At 31.2% G+C, this 13,922-nt stretch overlaps 1 protein-coding gene across 1 annotated transcript; it reads left to right on the top strand.

Moving 5' to 3' along the window:
* The first annotated feature begins 547 nt into the window (after positions 1-547).
* On the top strand, positions 548-12,096 carry LOC149208286 (sulfate transporter 3.1-like). Its single transcript, XM_089394043.1, has 13 exons — positions 548-954; positions 1,034-1,082; positions 6,666-6,873; positions 6,986-7,157; positions 7,257-7,322; positions 9,057-9,170; positions 9,260-9,376; positions 9,475-9,601; positions 9,903-10,189; positions 10,292-10,482; positions 11,515-11,600; positions 11,705-11,781; positions 11,849-12,096. Exons 1-13 carry the CDS (start codon positions 646-648, stop codon positions 12,062-12,064), a joined length of 2,019 nt encoding a protein of 672 aa, XP_089250169.1. The 5' UTR covers positions 548-645; the 3' UTR covers positions 12,065-12,096.
* Positions 12,097-13,922: the final 1,826 nt, after the last annotated feature.

Genomic DNA, 13,922 nt, shown 5'->3' on the forward strand with positions numbered 1-13,922 from the left:
CCATGATTGCATGTTTGCTTAAGATGTACTGTAATTCATAATTAATTTTCAAGTTAAACAGACTGTCCTTTCCAATTATTAGACTTCAACCACATGTTGCGTTGCTTCTCAATGGACGGATGGATCGAGCTTTCTGTGTATATTCCTTTCTTTCCACGGCATTCTGAATATAGAAGAATCTGTGAGAATTTTAATTCGATGAGCAATTTGTCTTTTAGTTGCGATGAGCAATTCATCTTTTAGTTGGGTGGGTTCAAGTTTCTAGAGATATATTGTAATTGATATAGTTTTATGTGATATCAAGAAGAGTTTATGAGAATTTTAATTTGATGAATAATTTGTTTTTCTAGTTGCGTGTGTGTTTAAGTTTCCAATGATATATTGTATCTGATATAATTTTATGTGATATCAAAAAAAGTTTCTTGATATTCAAAAGAAATCTATAAAAATTTTATGTGATATCAAAAAAAGTTTCTTGACATTCAAAAGAAATCTATAAAAATTTTAATTTGATGAACAATTTGTTTTCCTAACTGCGTGTGTTCAAGTCTCCAAAAATATATTATAACTGATATAGTCCTATGTAATATCAAGAAGAGTTTCTAAGTGCAGGTTATTGACATTAGAAGAGATTGTTAGAGTCTAATGGAAAGAGTAGATGAGCATGGAACGAGTACTGAAGATCTGGAGAAGTCAGCAATGTTTGACATAATAACTGTGAAGGATCGGCCTGTTGATGAGAGCAAGACTGGTGGATTGAGGAATGCAGTAAAGGAAATGTTGTTCCCTGACGATCCGTTTCGACGATTTAGGAATCAGCCAAGGAGGCGCAAATGGGTTATTGGTCTTCAGTATGCATTTCCCATCCTCGAATGGTTGCCCACATATTCTTTTGGTCTCTTCAAATCGGATATTGTCTCTGGCATTACCATTGCCAGCCTTGCCATTCCACAGGTCATCTAATAATATAGATTATTGCATTCATATATATATATATTTCTTTCTTTCTTATTAAATTGTTTGATTGATGCAGGGCATAAGCTACGCAAAGCTGGCCAATCTTCCACCTGTGATGGGACTCTGTGAGTACTGCCATTGTTTCCTTTTTAAATCTATATGACAGAATAGAATACTTATTTGACATCAATTTGCTGTGGGATATCTCCATAGAATATTTTTTAAGAACGCAGCATGCTAGGTAGGATATTTCCATGGAAAAATAATTATGCAGCTTAGGCTGTTTTTTGTTCTGAAGTTATGTTTAACATAACAAGTTATTAGCGCGTAAAGATTGAAGATAAGTTTAATATAACAGTTTATTAGTGCGTGATTTTTTTTTTTTTTATGTGATCGATTACAGTTGTTGGGATTAAAAATGTTTTATGATATGCTTAATATTCATCAAATATTATATTATATTGATGATAGCATGTCATATTAGGTTGATTGTTTTTCTATTTAACATGAAGATTACCTTTAATTAAAATTTAATTTAACAAAATAACTATAATATATATTTTATGTAATTATAATTAGGGTAGATTCATCTTAATCCAACTTTATTAAGTATGGAGAGTATTTATGCTTATTTTTGACAGACTCCATACACCACCACCACCACCACCACCACCACCACCACCACCACCACCACGCGACGACGACCTAATCTAATTATAATTCTTTAGAATCTTATTGTATGCTAAAAAAGAAGTGCCCCAAGACCACTATAGTTGGGCTGACTTAACAAGTTAAGAAGATTGGAAGTGTGACAGATGTTAGAAAAATGAGAGTAGATGTGAGTAAGGAGTAAGGGTCGGACACTCTAAAAGAAAGTGTTTTCATCCTTTCTCAAGTGTGGGGTTGATCACCTCCTTATAATATCTTAGCTTCCTTTTACCCTCCAACTCCTTATGCTATTCCTTATCCTCCCATAGCTTATCCTTAAATTTGGAGGTGATAATATCTTTGACACTATCCTTGCTTCGGAGGAAGACCTCCTCATTTATCCCTAGTGGTTGAATTTTGGTTCTCAAGGGTGGGGTTGATCACCTACTTATAATATCAGGGTTGATCACCTCCCTATAATATCTTAGCTTCCTTTTACCCTCCGACTCCTTATCTTCCCATAGTTTATGCTTAAATTTGGAGGTGATAGTACCTTTTACACTATCCTTTCTTCCCAGAATGATCTCTTCATTTATCCCCCAATGGTTAAGCCAAAATTGAGCATCCTTATGCCACCCATGCTTGGGGTTTTGACTAAAATTAGAGGCTAGCTTCGACTAAGAGAGGAAGAGACTATGAATTTCTTTTGAATCATCTCAATCTTTCTCCAACCCTAGACTTCACAACACATACTGAACACCTAATTCATTTTGAACACATATAAATAAAACAAACATTTTAAGCATAAGATTTTTGTATTTATATTTTTAATTGTTTTGATATATATATATATATATATATACACTTACTTTCTCAAAGAATTACACATCTTTTTCTCATATATATCTATATGTGTATGTTGATACAATATTATTTTAAATAATTTGTTGATGATTAAAAGTAACATATTATTTTTATTATTATTATATTTTTCAAATGCTATATAATAGTTCTATCTTAAATAAGGAATGATACATTTCTTTTATTTTAAATTGTAAAATTAAAAATAAATAATTTAAAATTAATCAAATATATAAAAAAAATTGTTATTTATTATCATTTATATTGTTTTTATCGTTTAATAATTATTTTATTATTATTATTTTTAAAAATATATATATATTAATTTAATTTTAAACTAGGAAGAAATTACATATATATTTTATTTTGAAAAACTCTTTACACAATTATAAATATTTTTAAATAACAATAAATAAATTTTCTTATGTAACCCCAAAAGGTTATATTGATATGTTCAATTTATATTAACATATTTTATATCATTAATTGTTTATTGATAAAAATTATAAATGCTTGTTATATATTTTTAATCGATGAAGTGTATTCTTACAAGTACCTAAGAATTGATATTCATCACAAGCTCAACTGGAACCATAGCATTAAGAAAAGGATTAATGGGGGTGGAAAGCTTATTTTGGTCTTGAAAATAATTGTAAAATAGCAAACCTCGTAATGTGGGATAAAAATAAGTTCCTCTTTGAAACTTTAGTCACTCCTGTTATCTTATATGGTTGTGAGGTTTGGGGTTGCAGCATCTCCAGAGAATCATGGAGAAAGATTGAGCAAATCTAGAATCGTTTTATAACTTATAACGTGAAAATTAAAAATAATACCACCTATCATATTCTCCTTATAGAAGGAGGTCTTTCCCATAGTGAGAGCCTAGACATGCTTAGGTTGTTGTTGTACAAGCACAAACTCAATAACATAGACGATCATAGACTTCCTAAGCTAGCTTTAAATTCTAGCCAAAACCACCGAAGGCTCAATCAAGGGTGGCATAAAGACACAAGGGCCTAGTTAAACTATTAGGAGATCAACGAAAATGATGCATTGCAAAACACAAATAACATTTAAGATATTGTCACTTCTAATTTCAAAGAAAAAATGTGGTGTGAGAAAGATTTAGCAGCTAAAAGAAAATTAAGTTATTATAAGAAGGTCATCAACCCCACCCTAAAAGATCAAAAGTATCTCTCTATTTTAACTAGCTCAAAGAAGAAAATTAATATAGCAAAGATTAGAACAAATTCTCATGAGCTCCAAGTTGGGCAGTTCCTAAAACGCCATGGATGGAAAGTATCTGCCATATATGTTGGGCAGTTCCTAAAATGCCATGGATGGAAAGGATTGCCATATATGTGAGAATAGGAACATCGAGGATGAAAACCACTTCCTCTTAGGGTGCCCCGCGTACAACCACATTAGATCTCAGTTTCACAATCTTTGTTACAATACTGAACTTCCTAGCCTTTTACAATGTCAAAATTATAGTGAGCTCGGGAGGCTTCTCTCCAAGCTTTTTGAGCATAGGAATAAAATCTTAAATCAAAATAAATAATTTGTTTCTTTATGTCCGATAAACCATTGTTTGATCTCAGGGGAGGTTAATCATCATCATCATCATAGAAATTGTAAGCTATCCTCTTTTATGTATGCATTGTATAACATATATTATAAATATTATATAGTTATATTATATGTTTTTAATTTATCGGAGATTATACATAGTATATATGAAAATTGAAATCGTATTAAATCATTTTATTTTATATCTAAAGATAGTGACGAATGCATTGTACATTATATATTATAAATATTATATTGTTATATGGTATGTTTTTAATTGATTGGAGATTATATTCAGTATATATGAAAATTGAAAATTGTATTAAGTTATTTTATTTTATAGGTAATGATAGTGATGAATTATATAGGCATGTGATGGGTTATATAGTGTTGTTTAGATAAATATTATTTTTAAATTATATAAAAATTTATAAATAAATGGTTTATAAAAAAATATTTTATTTGATTAAAAAAAAGTTAACTATTTAATATTATTGTTGGTGAAATAGTTTATTTTTAACATAAATATTAGTTTTTTATTGATTTCTTAACTAATTTGGTAAAATTATTGTTTAAGATATTGGTGTAATAATCATTTTTAACATATAAATATTAAATTTATTTATTTATTTTTTAATTAATTCTGTAAAGTTATTATGCATTGAGATAATAATAATGAATATATATTTCAATATTTATATAATATTAAAATATTCTATATATTGATTAATAAAATTTTTAATTTCTAATATAGAAGAAGCAGGATGTGGTGGCACAATCTTAGCTGGGATAGTCATTATCCTTCTTCTCTATGCTGACGATATTGTTCTTCTGGCAAGGTGCCCTTCTGATCTTGATAAGCAACTCAAGCTTCTTAAGGATTTCTGCTCTACCATGGGTATGACTGTTAACACAGACAGAACAAAAGTTATGATTATCAAATCTAAAAAGGACACTTGCGCTAATTTTACGTATGACAATAATAACTTGGAGGAAGTGTATTCTTACAAGTACCTAGGAATTGATATCCATCACAAGCTCAACTGGAACCATAGCATTGAGAAAAGGATCAATGGGGGATGGAAAGCTTATTTTGGTCTTGAAAATAATTGTAAAACAGCAAACCTCGTAATGTGGGATAAAAAGAAGTTCCTCTTTGAAACCTTAGTCACTCCTGTTATCTTATATGGCTGTGAAGTTTGGGGCTGCAGCATCTCCAGAGAATCATGGAGGAAGATTGAGCAAATCCAGAAGCGTTTTATAACTTATAACCTGAAAATTAAAAGTAATACACCCTATCCTATTCTCCTTATAGAAGCAGGTCTTTCTTCTATTGAGAGCCTAGCTATGCTCAGGTTTCTGATGTACAAGCACAAGCTCAATAACATAGACAATCATAGACTTCCTAAGCTAGCTTTAACTTCCAGCCAAAATCACCTGAGGCTTAACCGAGGATGGCATAAGGACACAAGGGCCTGGTTAAGCTATTGGGAGATCAATGAGAATGATGCTTTGCAAAACATAAATAACATTAAAGATATTGTTACTTCTAAGTTCAAAGAAAAATTGTGGTGTGAGAAAGATTTAGCGTCTAAAAGAAAATTAAGTTATTATAAGAAGGTCATCAACCCCACCCTTGAGGATCAAAAGTATCTCTCTATTCTAACTAGCTCAAAAAAGAAAATTAATATAGCAAAGATTAGAACGAATTCTCATGAGCTCCATAGTGAGACTGGCCGCTGGGTAGTTCCTAAAACGCCATGGATGGAAAGGATCTGCCATATTTGTGAGAATAAGAGCATCGAGGATGAAAACCACTTCCTCTTAGAGTGCCCTGCATACAACCACATTAGATCTCAATTTCACAACCTTTGTTACAATACTGACCTTTCTAGCCTTTTACAATGCCAAAATTATAGTGAACTCGGGAGGCTTCTCTCCAAGCTTTTTGAGCATCGGAATAAAATCATAAATCAAAATAAATAATTCATCTTTTTAGGTCCGATAGATCATTATTTGGTCTCAGTGGACGTTAACAACCATCATCATCATCATAATTAATTTTATATTTTATTTAAATATTAAATATTAAAATAATGAATTTATACATAAAAATTTTAATATTTAAAATAAATAAATAATTTACAGTTCAATGTTATAAATAAATCTGAACAAGGTAAAAATACTTTTCAAAAAACATAAAACACCACCCTAAATTACCAATACTATTAACTCATTTTATTATTAATTTATAAACCCATCTTAATATGAAACAGAGATCTAAGAATTTAAACCATTCAACATAAAAATTATATTAACAACCTCTTATACTTTACTATCCACAAATACATAAAACACCACCTTAAATTACCCAACACTGTTAACTCATTTCATTATTAATATATAAACCCATTTTAATATGAAACAAAGAGAGATCTCAAGATTTGAATAATTCAACATGGAAATTATATTGACAACCTCTTATAATTTACGACATATTAGTAGGGAGATTTAAACCTCTTACCTTTACCAATTCAGGATAATTCCTTAGATTTTGAGAGGAGATAGGGTAATAATTATTTAATTTTTGATAAATCCCACTTTCTGATTTTACTGTTAATATTTCGTAGATTCGAGCTTCGTTCCTCCACTAATCTATGCAATATTGGGGAGCTCAAAGGATCTTGCAGTAGGCACGATCGCCTCTGTGTCGATTCTACTTGGTTCAATGCTCAGCCATGAGGTCTCACCAACTCATAACCCTGAGCTCTATGTACGTTTGGCCATGACAGCCACCTTATTTGCTGGTGTTTTCCAAGCATCCATGGGCATTTTGAGGTATGACATGATAAATTTATATATTCATATTCCAAACCCAATTACTCACTAAGGCTATGCTCCTGGAATTTTTTTCAATTGCTCCTTTCTGATTTGATATTCTATGGAGCAGGTTAGGGTTCATCATAGACCTACTTTCTCACGCAACTATAGTGGGATTCATGGCGGGCGTAGCCACTGTTGTGTCCCTTCAGCAGCTCAAAGGCATCCTCGGACTTAAGCATTTTACTACTAAGACAGACATAGTTTCTATCGTCCGCTCGGTTTCAGAACAAGCTGACAAGGTTTCCCTGATCAATAAATTCATTTGCTTCAATTTCTTTTCTTTCTCATAAAACTGCCACTGATCAGGCTTGCTGACGTTGGAACACTGTGTTGCGCAGTGGAGATGGGAAACCATCGTGCTTGGAGGATTCTTTCTGATTTTTCTCCTGGCCGCCCGTTACATCGTTAGTAAAGCCCGCTTTATACATGATTTATTTATAGTAATGAATTAAGAAAAAATAGATTTTATATGGTTAAAAACAATTAACCTTTCCAAAAACTTTAGAATAGGAATATCTTATTATTAATCTCCTATTAAAATTAATGAAAAACAAATTGCAGATTTCATAATATTCTAGACTCATAAGCCAAGTTAAATAGTAAGTTTTTGTATTTTAGATTTTTGGAATATTTAGAATTCACACAGTTTTTTACATAATTTTTTTTATTAATGTATTATTGAATTTAAATTAATTTTAAATTTCAAAATATTTTAGAAATTTGATAAATAAAAATTAATTCTAATACATCAAAACTAAAAACTAAATAGTAACGCAATTTAGTTTCTAGCTTTTAGATTCGCACAACACTTTGTATACACAGTTTTATATGTCATGGTCTGGTTTGTGCTGTTGTATATGTTTCTTTATGGACTTTTGGCATTTGCTTTTTCTCCGTGATGCCTCTTTTGTGGTTGTCATATGCCACCTTTATGTATCTTATGTTTGTTTTTATATTATCTTAATATAATCAATGATGCTTTTTTTTTCTCTTAAAAAAATAAAAATAAATATTCCCTATTATTAATGTATAATTGCACTTATTTATAAAATTCGAAATACTTTATAAATCTAATGCACAGGTAAAGTTAATAATTAACTTCACTCTTATTCATTAAATTTTCATATTACTCTAGATTCACACAACACTTCTAATGCACAAAAGTAAAGTTAACAATTAAATTAACTTCACTCCTATTCATTAAATTTTCATAATAATCTAAATTCACAAAAATGCAGAAGAGTGAAGTTAACGATTAACTCCACTCCTATTCATTAAATTTTCATAATAATCCAGATTCACACCACACTTCTTATATAAAAGAAACAACTTAGAAAACCAGAGAAAAAAATCATAACAGAAATTGAAAAAAAGTCATAACAATAAGAAACATTTTTTCTTTATATTTATTATTTTGTATTTATGAATTTGCATAATGTATCTATCAATATATAAAAATTTACATATCCATTTCACATTAAAGAGATATCTTTTATTTAATATAATGTTTATCTCTTTTATTTAATATAATGTTAAGAGGTAGTTTATATGGATTTAGAAAATACATTAGGCAAAACACACGTGAACAGGCTTTGACTTTAGATTAACAAGGATGTCATCTAGCTCAGGCTATTTATTTTTGTTGAAAACTTTTAATTATTGAAATCTAAATACATTAAAACAGATTTCTCCTCTATTTAAAGGGTATATTAAATTTTCAATTATTGTCATCATTCAAAAATGGTAAAATTTCTAAAACATTATTTTATATTTTATATGGCACTAAATGTATATGAATAATGTATAGTTCAAACATGGTTTAAGCTCAAGCTCACATTGTGACAAAGGTTTTGTTAATATAAAAATCAATGATGAAACTTAGCATTACGACAAAATTGTCTCAATAATTTTTTTTTAAATTAGTTATACAATTTGGAATAATTTATTTTATAATTAAAATTTTAAATACATAAATAAATTAAATACCATTAAAACTTCGTAAAGAAAACCACTTAATTATTAAAAATCTTCACTAAAATTAAGACAAAATTAATCAGAAAAAATTACCGATGATTATAGATTTATGCCACCACCGAAACACAAATGCTTGATAAAGAAATTGTGTTATGTGGTTGCAGAGTAAGAAAAGGCCACGGTTATTCTGGATCTCTGCTGCTACTCCGCTGATATCAGTCATTATAGGCAGTCTGCTGGTTTTTATCACGCATGCAGATAAGCACGGAGTGGAAATTGTATGGAAATAATCTGATCCTTTTGTATGAATTTTGTATGTATTAATTTACCAAGATTTCTGCTCTAATTTAATTCGGGCTCAGGACAGGTGGGTCACTTGAAGAAGGGTCTAAACCCTGTGTCCATTGGCCAATTAGTCTGCAGTGGCAAGTACCTGAAGGTCAGTTTGAAGGCAGGACTTATATCGGGTCTCGTTTCCCTGACTGTAAGAGAAAACGTCCTCTGTAATAAGCAATTGATTGATCTCAAATCACTCCTCTCAGCCAGAAAATGCTAGTAATTTTTTATTGCTAATTTGTGCAGGAAGGAATAGCTATTGGAAGGACCTTTTCTCTGCTCAAGAACTATCACATTGATGGCAACAAAGAGGTGATAGCCATTGGCATCATGAACATAGTAGGGTCATGCACAACCTGTTATGTTACAACAGGTTAGGTTATTTAAATATCTTATTTTTCATAGTATGTGTAATATTTTATGTTTTGTATCGTATGGTATTTATATTTAGACTATAGATTTTGGGAATATTTTGGAATTAGATATAAAATAATGAGAGCTAAGTTAAACAAATAATTTTTTAATTTGAATTCAAAAATATTTTGTGATTTTAAAGATTAATAAAAAAGTGTTGATTAAATATTTTTGAAATTTTATAGAGATGTGACTGCTTTGGTTCATGTCTCTGCGATTTCTGAAATCTACAATTAAAAGGATTAGCAAATTGGTTGCAGGTGCGTTTTCAAGGTCTGCAGTGAACTTCAATGCCGGATGTAAAACAGCATTCTCAAACGTAGTAATGGCCACCGCTGTAATGATAACTCTTCTGTTTCTGACTTTTCTCTTCTATTACACTCCTACTGTGGTCTTGTCATCCATAATTATCTCGGCCATGCTGGGCTTGATCGACATCCACAGTGCCTATCATCTCTGGAAGGTGGACAGAATCGATTTCTTCGTTTGTTTGGGAGGCTACTTGGGCGTTGTTCTTGCCAGCGTTGAAGTTGGCCTTGCAATCGCGGTATGCTATGAACACAAGTATTTCTTGAATGTTATACTAATTTAATTAAACCTGTGAAACCCGGCAATGTTTCCATGGATGAATATGATGATTATCTTGCAGGTATCCATTTCATTGTTAAGATTATTGATGCACATCATGAGGCCTCATACTGCAGTTCTTGGAAGTATTCCTGGAACATCGATGTATAGAAGTAGAGAGCAATATCCTCATGCCACCAGAGTTCCAGGCATTCTCATACTGCGCATCGATTCTCCAATATTTTTCGCCAACTGCACCTATTTGAAAGAGAGGTTTGTCCATTGCTCTTTTTAGTGTGGGGGTAATTTAATTGGTTTTTTTTTATACCCATTTTTATTATTTCTATGTCTGTACTAAAATTTATATGGTTTATCTTATGTAAAAGGTTAAAAAAGTTGATATTGTTTTAAATATTTTGAAAATTTGATTGAATGTGAATATAAAATGAATAATTTAAAAGAAAGCTTTTTTCATCTTAAACTTTTTTAATATCATACTCTTAAATCCGATGGTGTTTTGGGAATTCACCGACACTTAGTTTTATTATTTTGGCAATGTTCATTTTCTTTAGTTTTACTATCATGGTAATGTTCATTTTCTTCTTATCACTAGTCAAGATAGAGAAATAATTTTGGGTTTAGAAATTTCTTTTTTCCCCTAGCTCTTTATTTCCCCACAATTTCTCCTTAAATTTGGAAGTAATGGTATTTTTTATATTATCTTGATTCTACAAGATAATCTCCTCCTTTGTTCCCAATGGACATTCTTATGCTACCTTGATTGAGCCGAACATGGACCTTTTGGCTAGAGTCAAAGAAATTTTAAGAAACTTCCTGGCCTCCATGTTGTATAACTTTGTATAAGATACCTATTCATACCCATGAATTTAATGTAGGGAAGGCTTACTTCAATCAAGAGGATAAGTTAGCCTGAGTATTTCCTTTAATTTTGAGGTTATAGGTGATAAATTGTTTTTGAATCTGTTTAATTTTATAGACGAAATGGTCTTTTTCATAATATATTTTCTAGTTAATTTTAGCAAAAAGTTGAGTTTAAATTGTTTAATCTGTAGAATTTGACTCCTCAGCAGCGTTTCAAAGTGTTGAATCTATTTATACATTCAAAAAATGATTTTAAATAATAAAAAATTGCGTTCTTTCTTGATTCAAGTGAAACAAATTATTTTATTTATAAATTAAACTACGCCCTTTAAATATAAAATAATATTGTAATTTTAATGATAATTTTTAGAATATATTTTTGTGCTAATTTTAGCAGAAAGGTTTTGGTTTTGGTGATTACAGAATTCTGAGATGGATAGAGGAAGAAGAAGAAACCCTGGCCAAGCTCAATCAACACACTCTTCGCTACGTGGTGCTGGACATGGGTTGTGAGTATCGTCTTCATCGCCATTGATTTTGATATGAACAGATTTAGAATTAATGTGGTCTGATAACTATCCATTTACTAATTAAGGCCTGCCAATTTTGCCAGCTGTGACGAGTATCGACACGAGCGGGATCAATACCCTTAACGAACTGAGAAAGCAACTGGAGCAGCGTCAACTTCAGGTAATTTTTGAAGTACTAGTGTTGATGTATTATTGCATTATATTGAATATTAATTGTGTCATGGCAGCTTGTACTGGCGAATCCTGGGAGGCATGGGATAGAGAAGCTGCGCAGGTCGAAATTTATGGATGCTCTTGGGCAGAATGCGCTGTTTTTCACAGTGGAGGAGGCCATTGTTGTCTGCAACGCTCTGCTTCACCCTGAAAGGGCGGATGGCATCAACTGTACTCAAAACACTGACCAAACCTGCACAGCCAAACATGAATTTCAACAAGAAGAATAATAATAGGCACAGTGAAGTGTAATTCATGACCCTATGGATCAAAGTCATCAATGTCAAATGGATTTGATTATTGCAAGACCGGTATAAATTCATGCGTCGCTGTCATGAGAAGTTAACTGTGAGAGAAATCTGGAAACCAACAGTATGGTGATAGGAAAAATTATGAATGGTACATATGCAACTTCATTACAAATGAGAATATATTGTAAAAAAAACGCAGAAATTTAGACAATTTTCAAAAATATAAAATATAATGCTTGTTCATCAAATGTTAAAATGATGGAATGTTTTAAAATAATTAGTTTTTTTACTTGAGATAGAAAATATAAAAGCTAAGGGAAAAAAATTATATATTTTATAATTGTAAAAAAAAATGTATGAGAATTATTGGGGTAACTGATAATTAATATAAATAGAATGTGGTAATTTGAGGACATGATCATGGTGTTTAGGTTTGAGAAGCTAAGTTTAGGATATAAGGTTGTTGTTTGGACTATGGTCACAAGTTTAAGATTTATTTTTCTATACTACAACTATGGTCAAGGTTTTGATAATAAAGATTAATCAACATTGTGTAAAACATCTTAATGGCACCCATATCCATTTCCTAGAACAATGACCCTTTAATGCAAGCTTATGTCTTTGTGTCTAGGTTTGGTTCATAGTGCTTGACTCTTGAGAAGACTTAATGAGGGATGAAGACCCTTATTTCCACTCTTGACCATGTTTAGGAATTAATACTCATTTTTAGTGCACAAAACCTTTTGATGGCATTTGTATCCCAGTGAGAGGTATGTAAAGAACCCATACAAAGAACTTATATGTTGGTTGAAGGACTATTCAAGGATCTTGAGCTTGAGAACATTCAACATAATCTTGAGGTACTTATTTTCCTTCCTCGGCCACATTCAAAAGCTTTGTGACCCATCCTTATTGCAAAAAACCTCCTCTTTACATCCATATACAAATTTGATGCCCAGGAGTCTTTAAAGTGGGCTTATGTTGTGGTTTGTAGGTATTCATAGTAATTTTTCATGAGAAATAGAGTTTGGGGCCTATGTCCCAATTGTTTTCTTCACCTAAGTATAGTGATTGTGTTATGCAACTAAATCATAAAACAAAAGAAAAAATAGATCAATGACTTGAAAATTAGCCTCTTTGAGGGGGAACCTCCTTTACATCAGATAAATGAACAATTCTTAGATGATAAAAATGATAAGACCTCCTTAGTATATATAGGAGTCTAAGGGGTCACAATATAACTAGAGCCTACATAACAATAATAATGTAAGGGCACAACAATAACAACAGTGGGCTTCTATAGGGCACAACAATATCAATATGGAGGCCACATGAGCACAACAATAACAATAAGGGACTACACTAACAATAACAATAAGGAGGATACATTAGTATTATGGAGACCTGACATGCCCATCTCCTTCAAAAAAAAAAAATTTCCTCAACTCTTGAGTAATTATGGATGCTTCTGTATAAAATTCTCATCCTCCCATGTGGAATCTTTAGTGGGTAAGTTCTTCCACTTAATGACATACTTTGGAATTGATCTATTATGTATTTTTTGGGTTCTTGTTTATGTGACTAATTCAATCTCCAATACAATTTTTCCTTTCTTGTCAAATTCTCGCAATATTGTTTGAACTAGGAGCTTGTCACCAATAACCTTTTTTAAGCATGAAACATGGAAAACTAGGTGTCCTTGGTAAGATGCAGACAACTTCAATTTGTATGCCATAGTACCAATCTTTTGCAAAACCTTTTAAGGACCATAGTACATGGGTGATAACTTATTATCCTTCTTAGCTTGCTTGAGGGACATTTGTTTGTATAGTTGTAG

The sequence above is a fragment of the Pinus tabuliformis genome, chromosome 1_2 (assembly GCF_031772625.1).
Source record: "Pinus tabuliformis cultivar Carrire ecotype Pingquan chromosome 1_2, CPIR1, whole genome shotgun sequence".
NCBI lineage: Eukaryota > Viridiplantae > Streptophyta > Pinopsida > Pinales > Pinaceae > Pinus > Pinus tabuliformis.

What these genes read in the sequence shown, in the direction of transcription:
- LOC149208286 (XM_089394043.1), top strand. Translation starts at nt 646, where the DNA reads ATGGAAAGAGTAGATGAGCATGGAACGAGTACTGAAGATCTGGAGAAG. An exon ending in GCATCCATGGGCATTTTGAG is followed by an intron (nt 6,874 to 6,985) that starts GTATGACATGAT and finishes TCTATGGAGCAG; the next exon opens with GTTAGGGTTCATCATAGACC. An exon ending in CGGGTCTCGTTTCCCTGACT is followed by an intron (nt 9,377 to 9,474) that starts GTAAGAGAAAAC and finishes TAATTTGTGCAG; the next exon opens with GAAGGAATAGCTATTGGAAG.